The sequence below is a fragment of the Python bivittatus genome, unplaced genomic scaffold (assembly GCF_059951505.1).
Source record: "Python bivittatus isolate LINGU-HERP-01145 unplaced genomic scaffold, Pbiv_v1 ctg000810_np1212, whole genome shotgun sequence".
Lineage (NCBI taxonomy): Eukaryota > Metazoa > Chordata > Lepidosauria > Squamata > Pythonidae > Python > Python bivittatus.
The window spans coordinates 3,061,942-3,081,591 of NW_028277111.1; the positions used below are offsets into that span (position 1 = coordinate 3,061,942).

Here is a 19,650-nt window from a genome sequence, read left to right on the forward strand (position 1 = left end):
AACCCTGAGCTACAGATATTCTCTTCTGTTTTCCCAAAGAAAAGCCCAGAAGAGATGGGCTCATGCATGCGTGCATTCACTCACTCACTCACTCACACCCTGGCATTTCCAGGGCCCAGAGGCCCAGAGGCAGCCTCACCCCACCCAGGGCCTTAGCTTGCAAAAGCAAACGCTGAGACGGAGGGTGTGTGGGTGTGTAGGAGAAAAGGAGCTAAGAGGGCAGCAAGCAGAGGGGAACCCGAGGCATGTCGGGCAGCTATTACTGAGCAGCATATCCTGGTGGGATTCCTGCCTGGAGCTTGGCTTGGGAGCTCAGCTGGAGCCCTCGAAACAAGCCAGCCTGAGAGCAGAGCTTGGAGCTCGGCTTGGGCCTGGGCAGAACCAGAAATGAGCAGCCCCACTGCAGCAGCCCCTCATCCCAACCCGTGCAAGAACTTCTGGAGGGAGGCAAAGGCTGTAGCCACTGTATAGACTTTTGTTCGGACGGAGTATTAAAGGACTGAGTATTAAAGACATATTTCCAGGGCAACAGCAACTTGCAAGGAAGGATGGAGTTAACCCAAAGCAATGGCCTGTCGTTGGGGAAGTTGCGTGCTGCAACAAAGCACCGTGTGCAGAATTGCTACGCTGTGGTGTGTCCAGTTCTTGGAAAGTAAAGAACACTCACATGCCTCCCCACACCCCCAAGATGTGCAATCCCTGCAAGGGCGGTTTCCGACCGAACTTTCGCTTCCCTTTTCCAGCCTGTCAGGCGGTGCCTGGACGTCTGCTTAGCAACCACAGACGACACGGGAATGCTTTTTTTCTACTGGCCAATTGCCTGCTCGCTCTGAATTCCTGCGTTGTTGACCACCCGCCGCGCCTCACGCTTTGCCCGTGACTGAAGGGGAGCGGAGCGCAGGTGGAGGTTTGCGGACAGGATGGCTCTGCGCTCTGTGCGCCTGTTGCTTCTCGTGCTGGTGGCGGTCGCTCTTCCGGAGAGCTGCTTTGGTAAGTCCCTTCGGGGCATTGGGGGTTCCAGCCCCCTTTTTCTGCTGTGGGAATTCATCCAGGGAATCTCTCTCTCTCCTCCCCCCAAAAGATGATCCCCAGAAAGAGAATCCTGATTCGGTCCTCTCTCTCGTCCGCTCCCCCTCCAGCTCTTGCCACTGTCAGAACAGCCCCCAAAGCGTGGATGGGGCTCTGCTGCCGCTCTTCCCCCTCCCCCCAGGAGAGCCACTCCAAGGTCTGGGGTCCCCTCTAGCTGCCAGCCGAGTCTCCCTGGGCGCCCCCGAGCGCCTCCTTCCCGTCCCTGCAAGCGGAGGGGGTCGGGGGGCAGCGCTCGCCCACCCGTGGGCAGGTCCGTCGCGCAGAGCTCCCGGCTGCCCCCGCACGGCCCCTCCGCTCGGCCGCCTCGGCTGCCTTTGGCGAAGCTGGGCTGCTCCTTCGGGCTTCGGGCGCTGCGAGGACCAGCCCGTTTCTCGGATCGCTTCCGCGGATTGGGAAACGCGGAGGCTGTGCGAGGGAGCGATCGGGTTACGGCAGCCGTGTGAATGCAGCGGGGTTAAAGTCTGTAGAGAAACGCTCCTTGAATAATCTCCCTAAAGAACCGTCCAGCTTGATTTTCACCTTGGCCTCGATCTCCCCCCGTCCCCCGTCATCAACCCCAATATCCCCGGAGCTTTTTTTTGGATAGGCAAGAATTTGCTTCCTGAGATGCTCCTTCTTCCATCCCAGAACCCCCAATGTAGGACAGCTTACAATATTAAAAATATTAAAATTTTACTATTATTCCATATTATTTTTAACTCAGCTCGGGATTTAATAAAGTTTGTTCCTGGGAAAAGGCACCGCCACACTCCTCATTTCTTGCAATGCCTTTTTAGGCTCCAACCTTCCTGCAGAAGGACAAAAGGTGTCTCTCCTTTATGGTGGGCTTTGCATCAAGGCCAGGATGCCAGAATTGGGAGGGAGGAACGACAAGAGTCTCTACTACTGTAGGTCGCCCCCCCATTCCAGGAAAAAAGGCAAGATCTCCCGCAGATTGAACTCAACTCCCGTGACTTTAAGAATTTATCCATGTTGTTTTTCAGTAACAGTAGAGAAGTGATTTTCTGTTGCCAACTTGTGGGATGTTTTTGTAAGTTTCTAGCTTCACCTTCAGCCCCTGAGATTTCCTGGTGGCCTCCCAGCCAAGGACTAAACAGTTCCTTCCCTGCTTCTTTTTTTTCAAAATCTGCCAAGATTGGCTCAGTGCTGCTGTGAACATCTCCTTGTTAATTTATGGACACCACTATGGGATATTCTTTGAGAATAGGATGACAGAAAGAAAGTACATTTTGTACTCTCCCGTTTTTCAAATCATATTGTAGAATAGAATAGAATAGAATAGAATAGAATAGAATAGAATAGAATAGAATAGAATAGAATAGAATAGAATAGAATAGAATAGAATAGAATAGAATAATAACTTCCTGACTGAATGTCTAGTTGATATTTTTCTAACAAATAATCATTGCCTATTACAGGGGTTTTCAAGCTTTTTCAGGCTGCAGAAGCTTTTGGTTAAAAAAATAAAAACCCTTGAATCTGACAATTCTTTGAGAGGTTAAAATTTTAACAAAGAAGTCAGGGTTGAATGTGATTGCTTTTCCTTGGATGAAAGTTGTAAGTGGAGGTCATCTTCTATATTTAACCCAATTTTATACTTCTTTTTAGTTGCTGTGTGTCAAGAGCAGGTTCTCTCAAAGGTATTTCAGTCCTCGATTGGCAATTCCAGGATATTCTTCTAAACGTTCTATCCAATCCCCTTGATGGACGTTCTCTGCAAACATTAATAAAAGTGGGCTGAATATTTTAATGCAGCCCTCATCTTGGGAGGATGGGGAGTAATGTTTTCTTGGTAGCTTGGTCTGTGTCTGTGGTCTTATTCTGTGTGGGGTCGGGGGTGGGAAATACTACCTCTTCTAAATCTTTCTTGCTCTCAAATTGCTTTTCCTAATGTGACACCATTTTCCAAATCACTGGGGCTACCCTGTGGAGGGCACCCAGTTGGGGAACTGGTCTCTAAGACATGTGGAGTTCAACTCCCAAAATTCCCTGTCCCAGCATCCTGTCCTTTCGCTTTGCACCTTGTTTCTTAATGGATTCTTTCCCCAAAGTTCCTTTTGTAGTCCTGTTTTCCTCTTTCTTTCTCTGATCTCCTGTCTTCCTTTCTGGCTAAAACGGCAAGCCCGTTGTGTCCACTTGCCCCACAGCCATGATGACTGTGGTGTATGTGGGGCAGGGGGGACACGTGCCTTGTGACCCAGGTGATGGGAACGAAGCCCTGTCAATCGCTTTAATGGGAGGCTAGAAATTCTGCAAAACCCTTAAAAAACAACAGGTTCAGTGGGGTCCAGTTCTCTAGAACAGCCCATGGATGGTCAAATACGTAACAAGGCATCTTAGTTGGTGGGGCTGAATATCACTGAAGAAACTAACCGCTTCCTTTCCATCTATGTGTGACTATATGAGATAGTGGTTTTAGTTGTATGTTGTATTGTCCAATTGGGGTCTGGAAAAATGGGGTTCTTTTCAGTGAATTATGTCTCCATAGACTGTATACCAAGATTAAAAAGGGATGTGTTGAAGACTGCATGAATTTGAGGAATATTGGACCTACTCAATGGGCTTTTTTTCAAGAGTAATGTCAATGACCGTTCACATTTGCAAGTGATTTTCTTTACATAAAAACGAACTTTAGATACAAACTCCTGACTCCTTATGGTGCGTCATTTGAGATCCTGCTCTGCAGTACACCTCCAACACCTTAACAGGAGGATAAATCAATCGCAGCCCTTGTTTTAGCCCTGACACATCTGGAACCAGAAAGGTCATGCTAAGCTGTGCCATGCTTAACCATGCTCTGTAGCACAAATGTGTTTGCATGCCATCCCATGCCTAAACAGGGTTGATAAACCAGCATGGCTGGGTCCGTGCAACACTAAACCACAAGCCAACGCTGCAATGGCTCGGTTGCATCTGAGAGCTGTATGCGGTGGGTGACTGGAGCACGCAGCTCAGTGGGGCACAGAAGGCGATGGGGTGAATCTCTAGCATGTAGTGCCCATTGTGTGACTTATTGCAGGGTCAGCGGGGAATATAATGCAATATGATGGACCGCCTTCGACATGCTGCCCCTGGGGGCTCACTGGAGTTCGTTCAATACCCAAGTGAGGGACCAAGAAGTGGGATATCCATCTTTGAGGACCAGCTGCCCCATATGAACCAGGATCTCTTTCCCTGGGATCTCCTGGTAGTCTCCCAACACTGCCGGGGGAGTGGCTGGGAGGTGGGAAGGGAGGAGCCCCCAGATTCACCGCCACGAAACAGCAGCTAGCGCTGTAAGCTCCGTCTCTCCTTGTCCGCAGCCCCCCCCCCGGACTGGTCGCCCCTTGCCCTGTCCTTAGGCCGGAGCCCCCAGGCCCATGCACCTGCTCCCCACCCTGGGCACTGGCGGGGTGTGCGAGGATGACAGTCCCCACCGTCCCCAGCCCCTCCTGCCCACGGGGCTCGCAGGCAGGACCCCCCCATAATCCTCGGCCCCCGCTCTTCCCTGCTGTCCATCGCCCAGAGCCTCTGTACCCCCGGTTAGGTTCGCTGGGACGGCGGGGCGGGGCGGGAAGACGGACGCGAGGACTTTGCCTCGGACCGCGGAGGGAGGGAAGCAGCCCGGGAGGGAATGAGCAGCAGGACTCCGCTGGTTCTTCTCTGCGCTGTGCAGCTCTGGCCTTTCTCCGCGCAGACCCAGGTTGTCAATCCTGAAAAGGATCTGAGAATGGAAGAATTTCCGATGGGAAGAGCCTTCCCAAGGGATCGCGTTTCCGACTGCGGCAGAGCAGCGCCACCCGGTGGCCGTGCGGACTTTGCAGTTCAACCGATTTCCCGGGAGCTCCGTATTTTCCTTTGATTCTTTCAACCATCTTAGAAGCGGCTGTTTTCCTGTTAATTGGGCAGCCCTGGAGTCTGTCTCTTCCATGTTTGTCTTTTCACCTTTAAAGGTAAAAAGTGAGGTTATGTGTTCTTTTTTTTTTAGTTATTAGGAAAAGTTGGCATTGTTTATATCTTGTGAATTTGGTCTGTCTCCCAGGGAAGGACTGAAAACTCTTTTATGCTCCAGGTCAGCAGTTTGCAAGATAGAAATTGACATAATTTTCCATGTTTATCTTTCACTCACCAAAAGGGCTCTACAGGTTACGGGGCCCTCCACACACAGACTGAGTTTAGGGGGAGGACCCAGTTGAGCCCCCTCCCCCATGGGTGGTGGCAGCAGGAACTCCCAAGCAGCTGGGCAGGGGGTGGGGCCAGGGTGGGGAGACCCCATGGGTCTATGGGAGTGAGGGGGAATTCTGGGAGTTGAAGTCCACACTGAAGTCCAAGTGGCTGAGTTTGAGAAACATTGATCTAAGCATTTACATTGACAGTCGTTGATCATTTGGAGAGAGGGATGGCCCAGATCCCTGTCCTCCTGAGCTGGCTGAGGGGTTTTCTACCTTTCTTTGTGCTGACAACGCTGCGATCCTCTCTGGGATCCCCACTGGCCTTAGGAGGCATCGTGAACCCAGGCTCAATGTTGTCAGGACCCTCAGCTGGAGATGAAGTACTCAGACCACAAAATGATGGTGTTTGCCAGAAGGCCTAAAACTTATTACTGGCACATTGTACAATTTTCCTGCTTTAAATTCCTGGGGGAGGGGGAGTATTTCATGCCTCAGGTAGATGAAGGGCACATCCAGCTACGTTGCCTTGACTGCTTTCTAGGAAATGTGGTGGGGGGGCAGGGGGGATGTTGCCTTCCAGCGGCTCTGAAATTATTCCCAGCTAAATCTTTGGCCCAGCTCACTTATGGGGCGCAGCTTGGACCATTTTCCAGCTTTGGCTCTTTGGAGTGTGTCCAGCCCTGATTCCTCCAGGTGATGTTTCAGGCGCCTTGTTGGGTTCCTCAAGGTCTCTGTGCCTGGAGTCGGGGCTGATGAAGGTTGAGGCCAGATTCTGGCTCCTAATTTTTACCTATTAGCGGAAACCTCTTTTCCTGTGGGGAGTTCTGTCAGATAATTATAAGGGACAGGATGTCTTGAAAACAAACCTCAGATCTTCCAGAGATGTGCCTCTTGCCTTACCCCATTGGTTTATTCGGGGCACAGAAGAGCTCTCAGCCTGGCCAAGTGGGGGGCTCTTCCTTCAGGGGGGCTCAAGGGGAGGGACAGAAAAGGCCCCTCCCCAGAAGGACTGCGCCTGTGGGAGGGGGAGGGGAAACAACTTACAGCTGCGTGCAAAGCCCCTTTACCTCAGCATGGCTAGCAGACGTCCCAAGAGTTTCTACGCATCTCTCCTGCTGTCTGAAGGGAGCTCTGCTGTCACGCAGAACGTTGCCCGGTTTTTCTCCTTGGCTGGTTGAGTATATTTCAGAAAGGGTAATTTTATGGTAGTTTTAGGTTTGTCCATATCTTATTTCTTTCTGGTGAGGTGTGGGTTGCCTATTATATATCTTTATAGACTCTCCTGATATACTGTTTTTTCTACTTATCGTGGTGCACCTGATTCTGTGATGAGGGTTTTGTATGTTGCCCTTCTTCATCATAATATTTCATTTTTTCAGCAGTATGATTATCCTATACTGATCTTTGGCCATAATAAAGTTCCCTTTGAATTGGATTAGAAAAATCCAATCCAATAATTCATAAACTGATGGATTTAAGAGAGAGGGGTGCAGGTTCTGGTTGAATGTTTCAGTAAGAGCAGTTTGACCAGGGAACCCATCGTCCAGAGAGTTGGGGGCTCCCCTTCCCTGGAGAGGCTGAAGCAGAGGCTGGAGCCATCTTGGGGGGAGGAAAGAGGCTTTCATTGGGGTCCCTGCACTGGGCAGGGGTGGACTGGATGACCTCCGAGGCTCTTTTCCACTTGCGGATGCTGCGATTCTGCTCGTGGAGGGTGATTTCCAAAGTGCTGCTGGAGAAAAGTGCAGGATCAGCCCAGAAGGAGGAGAACTTCCTGTAGATGTTCTGTGGAAAGCAAACAAAGTGTTTTAGATCTAGAGTAAATCTGGTATGTTGCAAGCCCCTGGGAAGAATGGTTTCGGTGCCCTAATTGTGCTGCTGAACTTAAGAAATCTTGGGATAATCAGCAGTGAGAATTTCTGTGGAATGACGGTGAGCCCCATTTGGTCCTGGGTCCAAAGCCAATTCCTGCTCAGATGCCTCAAATCTGGGACCAGAGGGGGAATCTCCCAGCTGGGGCCAAGCAGGAAGATCCATGGGGGCTGCGTGGCTTCATTCCTGCCCCCCTCGCCCCCCCCTTTGACTGCCCACATCTCCCTGGCAAGCAGTTTGGCTTTGCCCCCAAGGGTCCCATGGCCTCTGGTCTCACCCGGATCCCTCCCTCCCCCCTTTCCCTCCCTTACAAAATCTCCCCTAAAATCTGCACCTATTAGCAATCCATTTTGGCCTTCATGAGGTGAGAATGTTTTTTTTTTCCGTGAATGGAAAGTTGGGGTGACCAGGTGGGGTTTCCTGCTGCTTTTGAGCTTCTGGGGGGTAGAAATCCCCCTTCTCCCTGTGGGGCAACTGCAGCCTCAGGGCAGAGTTTCCAAGGGAGGCCTTGCTGGAAGGGGGGAGGGAACAATTTGGGGGGGAAGATACAGTTTGGGGGTGCTGCTCTCGCTTTGGCACTGCTTTCCTTTCCTCCCTCACCCCCCAATTTCTCTCCCCTCCAACTCTTCAGGTGCTCTAGAAGCTGCTGCTTTGCCTCGCAGCCAAGTCCTCTTTCCGCCCTTGGGCTCCTGTCCCTCTTCCATCTTCTCCCCCTTCCTTTCCCCTTCTTCCTCGGCCCCACCAAGCCCCCTGGTTTTTTTCCCCTCCTTCTTCCTTCCCAGACCCTCAACTCGGGGCCTGCTGTGCCCCATAGCATCAGGATCCCTCAGCTGAGGCCCCCTAACTCTGCCCCTCTGGGTCTGTTCCAGGCTCCTCCTCGCACTCCCTCAAGTATTTCCTCACCTCCATGTCAGACCCCACACAGGGGCTGCCCCACCTTGTCGCTGTGGGGTACGTGGACGATCAAGTCTTCGTTTACTATGACAGCAACAGCAGGATGCTTCAGCCTCGAGTCTCCTGGATGGAAAAGGTGGGGAAGGAGGACCCCCAGTTTTGGGACGCTCAGACCCAGATAGCGCGTGGCACCGAGGAGGTGTTCAGAGCACGCCTGGAGACTCTGAGGACTCTCTACAATCTGAGCGAAGGTGAGTGATGGGTCGGGTGGCTCCTCCTGCCCCATATTCCTCCCCAGGAGCAGGAGGGGGAGAAAGGGGGTCCCTCCCATGGGAAAGGCTGCTTTCACACTTTTTAAAAAGGTTACTTTAAAAGTATTTTCATTGCTTTAAAAAAATTAATATAATGACAGTTACTAAAAATATTTTTAAAGTAAAAAAAAATTATATATCATGGGAGTGAGATAAAATGAGGTAAAAAATGGATCAAAATCTCCCCTCCCCTGACTCGCCCCCGGGAAAGAAAGAGAGCCTGGTTTTGATGGACATCCTGCTGTGGGGGAGGAAGGGAATAATAGGTCTCCCACCCCCCCAAAGGCAGGCGGATCCTAAGAAGATCCTGGTGGAAGCTGGTCCTTGTCCTTCTGTCTGTTTCCACCCCACAGACATGAGGGATCCAGCTAGGGAGACCAGATCCACCCCCAGGCTCATCCCATCCAAGGAGAAGCATTTCTGACACCCCCTTTTTGGAGGGGAGAGTGGGGCCCAAGGGCCAGGAGCCTCTTCTCTTCCTCCAGTTGGAAGAAGAGGCCAGGGATGCCAAGTGGGGTTGGGGCTCTTGGGGGGGGCACAGGACCACTTCCAGCATCCTCCCCATCTTGGGGGGGAAGGAGAGAAAAGGAAGAGACTCCCCATTTGGGGCCCTTCCTGAGCTGGTTGGACTGCCGTGTCTTCCCAGCCGTGGTGCACCAGGGCTGAACTCCTGCACTGCCCTCTTGGTGGGACTGCCCATAAGGGGTGAAGCCCTTCCTCGGCAGCCCCCCCTTGTGACATCTTTGGGGGCACAAGATTCTGTTTAAAGGAGTCTTATTTAGGGGGGGCTGCAAGCCATTTTCCCTTCTTTCCTTACCTGCTGCCCCACTTCTTCTGCCCTTCTCTTACCCCTGCCCCCAGGCAGACACGAGAGCTTTGCTAGTTCTGCCCCTGCTCCCTGGAGGGTCTCCCCAAATCCCTTCCAGGTCCCCTCCGGCCTCTGAGAGACCCAGAGAGCAGCCAGAGCTCCCCCTGGTGGAGGAAGGAGGAAGGAGACCAACCAGGGCGGTGGGAAGCCCAGAAGACTCCTGGCGCAGTCCTGAGTCTGTCAAAGTGGAGGACAGAAGAACCCAAGCGGTGCCCTGCTGGATCAGACCCCTGGCTCCTCTAGTCCAGCAGTCTGTTCCCCCAGTGGCCCACCGCCTGCACCAGGAAGCCCACTGGTCTCCCAGCAGATGGCCTTTAAAGCCATACCCACTGCCATGAACGTGGATCCTCTGGACTTGCATGAATTGGTCCAACCTTCTTTTGAAGCAACTCAGCTGGTAGCCAGTGCCAGTCCTCATGATAGGAAATGCCAAAACTGAATTGTGCATGGTGTAAAACAGTATTTCCTTTTGTCTGTCCTGATTCTTCCAGGATTCAGTTTAATTGGGTGACCTCTGGTTCAAGTCTTTGGGGAAGGGGAAACAGCTTCTCCTTGTCCACTTGATCCACACCATGCCTGGTTTTGTACACCTCAGTCAGGTCCCCTCGTTTGCCTCCTTTGTAGGCTAACAAGCCCCAAATGCCGCAATCTTTCCTCACAGGGAAGCTGCTTCAGCCCTTTCATCATCTGAGTCGCCCTCCTCTGACCCTTCTTTAGCTCCCTTGGATCCTCTCTGAGATGTGGCGACCAGAACTGCAGACGATATTCCAGGTGTGGTCGTGTTCTTGACTTCAATAAGGGCATTATGATCTTAGCCTCTCTGTTTTCAATGCCTTTTTTATTATCCCTGGCACACTGTTGGCCTTCTTTACAGTGGATGCCCACTGGGTCGACACCTTCATTGAACTGTTTCCCTTTACTCCAAGTTCTCTTTCCTCATTTGTCCCAGCTAGCTCTGATCCCATTAGCTTCTATGAGGAGTTAGGATTGTTGGCCCCAGCATGTATCACATGGGCTGACCTCTACTGTTTGGATGCCCGCTCCCCGAATGGGCAGAGAACCTTTGGAGCTCTTCGCGGTCCCTTAGGGTTTTTACCACTCTGAACCCTTTAGTGCCATCAGCAAATTCCATGAGTCATGCCCTGTTCCAGATCATTTAGAAATCTGTTAAAAAGAAGCGATCCTTGGACAAAACCCTGGGAACCCACAAGAGGACCTGCCCTTTTATTCCATGACTGAGAAGTCTTTGCTAAGGGACTTTATCAAAGATATTTTGAAAATCAGAGTAGGTGATGTCTAGTGGCTCGGCCTTATCCACATGTTTATTACCACCCTCAAAAACTCTAGCAGATTAGTTAGACAGGACCTTCCTTTAGTGGAGCCATGTTGGGTATCCTTGAGCAAGACTTGGGTTTCCAGATGATTGGTAATTAATAGCAGTTTCCACTCTCTTCCCCAGAACAGATGTTAAGCACACAGGTCTATAATGTCCTGGATCTCCCCATGAGCCCTTCTTAAAAACTGGAGTTACGCTGGCCACCTTCCAGTCCTCAACTCTGGAGGCTCTGCAGGTTGCCTATTTTGATGAGAAAGTCCACAATCTCAGCTCTGAGCTCCTTCCAAACCTCGGGTGGATCTCATGGGGGCCTGGTGATCTGCTGAGTCTCAGTTTGTCCATAAGGCCCAGCGCTGCTTCTCCTGTCACCGCTCTGGGGCTCAGCTCAGCTGGTTCCCCTCCCGAGAACAGAGCAAAGGCTCAGGGACTCCCCCAGTTTGCCTCCCGTGAAGATGCAGGCAAAGAAGACCCAGCTGAGGGAGAGATGCAGAGGGTGGAGGTGCAGAAGTTCAAGGGGGGCCCTGCAGTAGAAGCCTGGAGAGAAAGTCGTGTGAGCCCCCTGGGGGTTTTGGGCCACTCCCACCCTTTCAGCCCAACCTACCTCACAGGGTTGTTGTGGCAGGGAGGAGGGTGCATTATATGTGCTGCCCTGAGCATCTGAAGGCGGCCTTTTAAAAGAAATAAATGAATAAATTGCGGACAGATTCATAAATGAGTCCTATAAGACACAGAAATAGTCCCGTTATACAGACCTAGAAATAAGGAATAATTCTATAAGAATGTTATATAAAATAAGCAGGAATCAAATATTTGAACTGTAAAACCAAAACCTTTATTGATTTAAGAAATTTTCCCCTGCATTGAACGTTTCCATGACTTCTTGTCTGTTGCCAAGTCTGGGCTCCAGCTGGCCATTTTTGGTCTGAAGCTCCTTCTGCAGCTGGTCTCCTGGCCGAGGAAGCGGAGTCACTCCAGTCCCTCTTTCTTGAACCCGATTCTCAGCTTCCCGCTTAGATCTGAATCACGGAATCATAAAACCCCCATGTGAACGTGTCAAAGGGCCCATGAAGAGGCTACATTAAAAAACAATTAAGCTTCAAAATCCATTTAAAAGGTCAATAACACTTTGGGTGTGCAAATCGCTCTTTGAATGAGACGGGCAGCGACTAAATTTGAAATAAAAATAAATATTGGGCCACTTGCTACTGTTCCTAAGGAAAATATTTCTTCGTGGCCCTTCAAGATTTCATTCGTTGTACTAAGCCACAGTTTGTTTCTCGTTATGCTGAAGTGGGAACCAGCCCTTGTGACTTCATGCTTTTTGTGAATGCAGACCACACTTACGGTCACCAGATCCTTCTTCCCAGATCGACTGGATCCTCTTTGAGGCCACAAGATTCTCGGTCCCTCTTTGGAGCTGCAGATTCAGGCAACTGTTCCCACTCTGGGATCCTGACATCGAGGGAGGGGAGAAGGGGGCTAGTTGGGGGAGGCTTTCTTTCCCTTCAATGCTAGTGAGGAAATAGGGTGTTGGTTCTCCCTCTTGGAGGATTTGGGGGCAACTACTCAGACATGGAGGACTCCTGAGAGAGCAACAGGGGCCATTTTCAGGGGGCCAAGCCCTCTTGGGCTCCTGGATCCTTTTCCTTCTGGGTTGGGAGGTTCCCCCTTTTGGGGGGCAGTGGGTAGAGGGGCAGAGGCTGGGGAACCCCTTGCCATCCCCCATTCCTTTGGGGAGCAGAAGAACTGGGGAAGGGCCCCTGAGTTGGCTTTTCTCAAGGAAAAGGAGGTTGTGGGGACTGGACTCTATACTTTTTGGAGGGGGAACCAGAGCCCCCATCATTGTGATGTGTGAATGCAAAAATCTCAATGGGGGTCTGATCAGGGGACCCCAAGGCAGATGTGGGGGAGGAGGAGTGAGGCTTTTCCTGAGGAAAAAGCTTCCGAGGAGCCTCTCTTGGAGGGCTTGGCATGGGGGTTGGGGGCCCCCTCTGCCTCTCGCCCCCTTCTGGGCTTTTGTCTCTGCGCTGAGCCTCCAGACAGAGGACTTTGGGCTCTGTGGATCCAAGGCCAAGATGGCGCTGCTTGTTCTGCCTTTTGCCCAGAAGGAGACTTTGGGGGAGGGAGAAGATGGAGGGAAACCGGGGAGGATTTCAAGTGGGGGGCAGCTGGGTCTGGAGACCCTCAAGGCCCAATTTGGGGGCAGGATGGGGGCCTTCAAGGCCTCACCGAGAGGGACATGGGGAACTTCATGGGGAAAAATGTATTTCTTTCATTTTCCAACCATTCTTTATCCCTTTTCTCGCTTCCTCTCTCCTCCATCAAAGTCCCTTCAGGGAGGGGGATCTCTGTCTCTCCAGAGGACTCCCCAAACCATCTTCCTGTCTCTCTTTCAGGCCTTCACACCTGGCAGTGTATGTACGGCTGTGAGCCCCGGGGAGACAGGAGCAAAGGAGGGTTTTTGCTCTATGGATACAATGGGAGAACTTTCATCATGTTTGACAAGGAGACCCTCACCTGGGTGGTTTCTGAGCCCCAGGCCCAGATTACCAAGAGGAAATGGGATGCTGATTCAGGACGAAATCAGGGATTGAAGGTCTACCTGGAACAAATCTGCATTGAGTGGCTGGAGAAGTTCCTGTCCTACGGGAAGGAGACGCTGCTGAGGACAGGTGAGCATCTAGGCCCAGGCTGGGCTTTCTTCTTTTATGGCCGGATTTCTTGCACACATTCGGCCCCCTTTGGGTCCCTGCTCTGCAGCCTGGATGCCCGGGAGGGAATCCCCCTCCTCCCCTTCCTGCCTCTTCAGGACGCAGGAAGCCCTGCTTAGTTCCCATTGCCAGGCAGCCATTACATGGACCAGGAACCGCAGCCTCTGCCCTCCCAGGCCGTAGGTGTGGCTGCCCAGAATCGAGGGCCTGGAGGGTGTCTGTGTGGGTCAGGCAGCCAAAGCACTTGGGGTGTCCCTTGCACATCCCACGAGGAGGCAACAGGGCCACTTGGGGTTCTTCAGGGAAGCCACCATTAGCCAAAACATGGCCAAGTGTGATGCGCGGCCTTGACTTCCTCCCAGCAACTGTCCTTCCCTCCCCATCCCACAGGGGGCTCCCTCCCTCCCTCCCTCCCTGCCTTGCACCCCCCACCCCCGGCTCTCCCCCTCTGGAGGTTTTGGTGTCCCTTGAAAGGGGCCTGGAGCAGCCCAAGATTTGGGGGAGCGGAAAGGACCCAAAAAGTAGGGAGAAACTTCTGTGTTGTTCTTTTGAAAGGGAACTTAAAAGAGCAGCTCCGGTACCCTCCCCTGAAGGGAACAGCCCAAGATCAGTCAGAGTTCAAAGCAGTCCATGAGGAATTTCCTCGGACCCTCAATTTGCTGGCAGAGATTTTTCAGACTGAGTCACTGGGGAGGACTCAAAATCAGGAGTCCTTGTGGTTGAGCATTTTCCAGATTTGGAGCATTTCCCAAAACTCTTGGAGATGCTGCAGGTGTGGAGTGTTAAATCCCTGCGTTAAAACTAAGTATTGGGAGCCTTTCCTGCCTGTCAAGTTTCTCGTCCCCCTTCCGGGCTCTGGAGGGGCCCAGAGTTAATTCCGGGGGTGCCGTTTCTGCAGAGGCCCCAGTGGTGACGGTGAGCAGCAGGACGGAGGCCGACGATGGGATGGAAACTCACGTCTGCCGCGTGGATGGCTTCTACCCCAAGGAGATCGATGCCTCCTGGAGGAGGGACGGGGAGGTCTGGCTGCAGGACAACTTCCATGGGTCTGTGGCCCCCAATGCAGATGGGACCTACCACTACTGGCTCAGCCTCCGGATCGATCCCCAAGAGAGGGACCGCTATCAGTGCCACGTGGAGCACGACGGCCTGCAGGAGCCTGTGGATGTGGCCGTGAAGGGTGAGAGGCTGCAGAGAGGGAGAGGCTGGGCTCTTTTTCACGCTGGAGGATTGTGGGAGAGAAATTTGACCCCAGCGGTGTCCAGATGTGAGCATCCTTGAGCTTTAATCCAGTGGTTTTTCCCATGATTGAGGTTTGTGGACCTGCAGGGAACAGTCCGTAGAATCGGCTTCCGGTTCTTGAAAGGAAGCAGTGGAGTCCCACCCCAATGGTTGGCCCATCCTGAGGAAATGCACCCAGAACCTCCCTTAGCCTCTCTCCCGCCCTGTTTGCTGCCTCCAGCAGAGCAGGAGGAGCCCCAGAAACAGGTTTCCTTTTATTTAGAATTCCTCAAGTAAAAAAGTCAGGAGGAGTTTTCTGAATACCAAATTGTATTAAAATTTGTGATGCAAATGAAGCATCGCAAATGAAATGCATCGAGTGGCTGGACTGATGCATCAGTTGTCAGAAAAGGGGCTGCCAGTCTGATTTTTTGCCATTGTAGACGAACACGGTTTCCTCCTATAAAGAACAAAACATCACTGTGTGTTGCTGTTCTATCAGTCAATTTTTGAGCTGAACAGCTAAAGATGCACGTCAGCTGCCTTCATGCTGGGCTGGTGTGAGATGAAAGGAGCGTCATGAGGACCCGTCCTCTAACCATGGTTAGCTAGGCATCTTCTTGCTACAATTAGAGGGATGTGAAGATGAGCCTTTAGTCTTTTTACCTTGGGGGATCCCCAGTCTTTTGGCTATGTTAGGTCTCTCCCCTACTTGGAATGGTTGTTTGGGGTTCTCCTTCAATTATCTGCTCTTTTTCCCAATTCAGTTCCAGAATCCAATCAGGGGCTCATCATCGGCTGTGTTGTGGCTGTTGTGGCTGTTGTTGTCCTGGTGATTGTTGTGATCTTGGGGTATCGCAGTAAGTGTCCTGGAACTTCCTTTGCTGGGTGGTTGTGAAGGAAGGTGGGGAGATTCCTCCCAAGCCTATCCCTTTGGGAGCTCCTTCTGGGCTGGCTTCTTCCCGGTTTTCCCAGCCCTCTTTGGGAGCATCTGAAATCTCGGCCTCTTGCTGGGACTCCAGTCTTGACTCAGTGGAGTCTGAGGTCCAGACAGTCCCATCTTCTTCTTGGCTGGGAGGAGGCATCGCGGTTCTGCCCCTTCCAAAGGCTTTGGTCAAAGACCAGCAGAGGAGGATTTCAGTGACAATCTTCCTCCTCTCGCAGCTGCTGCTGCTTTCCCCATTTCCCTCCATCCATCTCAGAGGCAGAAGGTCTCTCCTGGAGCAAATCTGGTGGTGTCTTTGCAGTCTGAAGGTCTTCCTGTGTCTGTTAATAGTAGTTACCAGAAGAGGTTGTAACTAAGCAACTGTCAAAACATCTCCTGGGGCTCTTCCTCCTACAGAGGGAGAGATTGGATGATCTCTGGTGGATTCTATTTAGCTTTGACTGATTTTTATCCTTGCAGAGAAACGTCCAGAAGGCTACGAGGAAACATCAAGTGAGTGATTTGTCCTCTTTACATGTTAGCTCCAATTCAGAGCGGGGATCAGAGGTAGCATCAGTTGAAGGGTTTGTGTGTGTGTTTGTATGTGTCCAGACACAAAAGCAGCTGATGAAGGTGCAGCGTTGTGCCATCTTCCTCTTCCTCCCAAAAACCAAGCTGGGGGAGGTGGGTCCCCTTTCATTACAGCAAGGCTGTCCCTGGGAGTGGAGACCATAAGGAGAAACATCTGGTACATGGAACCCTCGAGAAGGTGAGAAGACCCAGCTGGGTGGAAGATCCATCTGATGGAGAAGCTGTTCTGTTTTCTAAGCACGCGGAAAGGAAAGGCTTGGCCATAATCTGGTCAGGAAGCTCGATAAAAGTAGTGAACAAAGAAGGGATTTAGGAGAAAAGGAGCTTTGGTAGATGCCAGCTAGATCTCCTCTGGGTCTGCCACCACAAGGCTCTCAAAGTATGAAGTGACTGGAGAAAGAAACTTTGGAGCCATCCGTATCCTCACCTCAGTTGCACCTTGTGGCTATAGAATTGCTGGAATATTGCTCTGTGTTGAAAGATATAAATGTTAAGAATTCTTTCCTATGTTTCTTAGTTAAAGTAGTTTGGTTGAAACTCTGTGGGTCTATTTGTGCGTCTGTGTGTGAAGGAGAGAGGGAGATGGGGTCAGAAAGAGCAGTTTCTCCATCTCTTCCCATCCGGCCAAGGGACTGACCTCCCCACCTTCTTTTCTTTCTTTTCCAGCCAGTGACAAAGGATCCAACAGTTCAGGGCCATATAAGCCGGAGGGAGCCGCTCTGAATGAGGAAGAGCAATTCGCCTCTTAGCAAGAGTGCTGGAGGTTGGGGGGGTGGAAAGAGGGAGAGCCCCCCACTCCCCCTGTTTTTAAAGGGCCCCCTAATGCACACCCCATGCATTCCCTCTGTGTGTGGTTCTGGTGAAACCAGGATTTATTGGGACAGAACGGGAACAAAGGATAAATAAATCTATTGAGATTTAACTTGATATCGTTGCCCTTTCTATGGACACTTTTTCGCATAATGTAAATGTGGGTGGGAGAATTGTTTTTCTTCTGTTTACTTAGATGGCAAGTCGTTCACGAACAATTAAATTATTTTACATGATTATATGAACAGAAAGTATCAGATTGGAAAAGTGGTTTCTCATTAAAGGGGGTTTAAGTGAAATTGCTTATTTTTTTGCTTGTCCCAAGGAGCTCCCAAAGTCTCTTTTTTCCTTCAATTTTAATAATTTTTTCTCTTTTTTTCCTTGTTCCTCCTTTTACTCTGTCCAAAATCAAGTGCTTCTCTTTTCTCCCACCTCCTCTCTTTTCCTAGATTTCTAACAGTTACAAAATTCACTTTTCTCCCACTGCTTTGTTCCTGCAGAGGAGAAAGGGAAGCTCTCTCCCTGTTGGATTTCCAGCCTCATTCATTCAGTGCAGGGAAGGCAGCTCCAGAGCCTGCATGGCAGAGCCTGGCCCCCTTTGGAGGAAAGAACCCCTTGGCTCTGGGGTGGGAAATAGGGTAACCACCCAAATTGTCATGACCCCCAGTTGTTAGCGAATGTTCTGGTTGCACAGCCTGGTCCCCTCTGAGAGGTTCATGGAGCTGAAGAGGTTTAATTGTGCAGAGAGAGATGCCTCCTCCTCAGAGGATTTGGACAAGGGAGAGACTCACTCTTTGTCTTTCTTCCCAATGTAGGAAGCGTCAAGGTCATTTAGCAGCCACCTGGCAGGTGAGTGTCCCTGGTGGGGCTGTTTTGGGGGGAAGGAGGAAGGGAGGTGAGGGCTTTCAGGTCAAAGGACCCATTGATGGTGAAGATCCTTTGGGAAAACCCTCTCCCCTCTTAGCTCATCTCAAGCGCTGAAGGGTGAGGAGTTTGGGGGAGAGGTGGTGGGGCTGTGGGGAGGGGTCAGCCTCTATCCCTCTTTGCTGGGTTCCTTCTGGTGGAGTAGGCTGGGCTGCTTCCACTTTCCCTCCTGCCTTCGAAGGAAATGGCAGGTGACCGCAGCTAGGAACAGAAGGGACCTGACTGCTTCCTGTTGCTGAGGGAGGAAGGCACCCTGTCCTCCTCCTCCTCATCTTCAAGAAGGGCCCTTCCCAAAGCAGGAGGCGGAGTTGTCCATTCTGTAGAGCCCAGACTGTGGCACTTCCCAGGATCTGACTGTCTTGCATTCACAAGGCTCAGAGACCTGCAGAGATCCGTGTCCCCAGTGTGAGGGGGAGGGGGCAGCAGGGGGACTTCCTGAAGGTCCTAAGTTATGGTTGGAGAGGAGGTTTCTCTCCCCTCGTTGTGTCCATCTGGGAATCCAACCCTCCAGATGCTGAAGGAAGACCTGAACTCTCTGGAGGCCATGAAACGATTTGCACTTGGCTCTGGGAGCAAAATAATTTGGGCAGGAACTGGGTTTGGATATTTGAGGGGGAGGCCATCTCTACTTTTTATAATTTGTGAAGGAGGTTCCCCACTCCACTCCAGCAGCCATTTGCAGCCATGCCCATCCCCTCTTGTAACTCGGAAATCCCACCCAGCTGATTCCTCTCCATCTCCACCTCCCTCTCTTGAGGCTGCTGATTCTGGTCTTTCACTTGATGGACCTCCAGCCTGGACTCTGGGCTTTCTCATTGTGGCTTGCTCTCCAGCTAACCCTCCTGTTTTTTCCACCCTCTTCATAGCACAACTTTGGGGCTGCAGACTCCCCACGGGGGAGAGAGGAAAGAAGAGCGATCAACCTTCTGCTGAGTTACACTGTTCTCTTAGGAGGACCTCTTCAGGCCCTTCCAGCTGGCTGTCACTAGGATGTATTTCGGGTCTTTCATGAGTGCCCTTGTGTAAATTTTTGTTTGGGAAAATCAGGGTTTTTTCATCGGAAGGAGTAATTCTAGGTCCTCCCCTGAAAAGGAAATGTGTTTGATTCATCTGGAGAATGGAGGAAGTCTTTGTTTTTACATGTAGAGTAAACATCTTGCAAGAAAAACCATCTTGGAAGGGACAATGACATGAAGGGAAAATGCCTCTTTCAGTTGTTATTTCTGAAGTGTGCTTTAATATTTCTTCCAAAAAAAAATAGTTAGTTTAAAAAAATTAATCTGTTGCCCAATTAATTGGATTATATATTTTATTATCCAAAAATTTAACGGTAGATAATCAATCTACCAACTGAGCGCAATCTTCAGACACAGAAAATGATACACCTTTTCTAGATTTCAGTTGATGGATTTTAGTAAATGGATTTTAATAAAAAGAGTAACTTTTTCTTGAGATGGGCGGTATCTAAATTTGAAATATAAATAAATAAATAAATAAATAAATAAATAAATAAATAATCTAGGAAAACAGATCATGAGATCAGCTGTGCAGCCAGGCTGCTCCCTTCCTAAGCGCTGCAGGTTCCTTGAGATTTGGGGGGATGATTTTGATTCATCAAATTAATTGTTCAGCTTTGCCCAGTCAAGAAAGCAAATAAATTTGAAATTGCGGTTTCCTGTAGAAAAAAATTAAGATGCATTCAAGTATTTCTTACCCCCTGTTACTAACTGTGGTGGTTAAGTCATTTGGAGTTTCAATAGTAGCAAATATGTGTAGCTCAGGGTTGAACAGTGGAGTCCTTGGGGGTTCTCGCTTGGTTGTTTTCTTGCAAACGTTTCATTACCTGGCTAGGTTACATCTTCAGTGCTAGAATGGGATGGGGTTTGCTCTCTGTTTACATACTGTGGCCTGCCCTGCCAGTGTCGGTGGGGGTTTTGTTTTGATCCTCTG

The 19,650-nt window shown here is 50.7% G+C and overlaps 1 protein-coding gene across 2 annotated transcripts; it reads left to right on the plus strand.

Moving 5' to 3' along the window:
- The first annotated feature begins 854 nt into the window (after positions 1 to 854).
- Positions 855 to 18,695, plus strand: LOC103066896 (class I histocompatibility antigen, F10 alpha chain-like). Of its 2 annotated transcripts, none has more exons than XM_088129678.1 (8): positions 855 to 990; positions 7,979 to 8,254; positions 12,915 to 13,190; positions 14,128 to 14,409; positions 15,218 to 15,310; positions 15,856 to 15,888; positions 17,592 to 17,625; positions 18,567 to 18,695. In XM_088129678.1, the coding sequence occupies exons 1-7, from the start codon at positions 921 to 923 to the stop codon at positions 17,609 to 17,611; spliced, it is 1,050 nt and encodes a 349-aa protein (XP_087985804.1). In that variant the 5' UTR covers positions 855 to 920; the 3' UTR covers positions 17,612 to 17,625; positions 18,567 to 18,695. The 2 variants fall into 2 exon arrangements, with proteins under 2 accessions (XP_087985804.1, XP_087985803.1); XM_088129677.1 differs by having other exon boundaries at positions 16,633 to 17,625; positions 18,567 to 18,656.
- Positions 18,696 to 19,650: the final 955 nt, after the last annotated feature.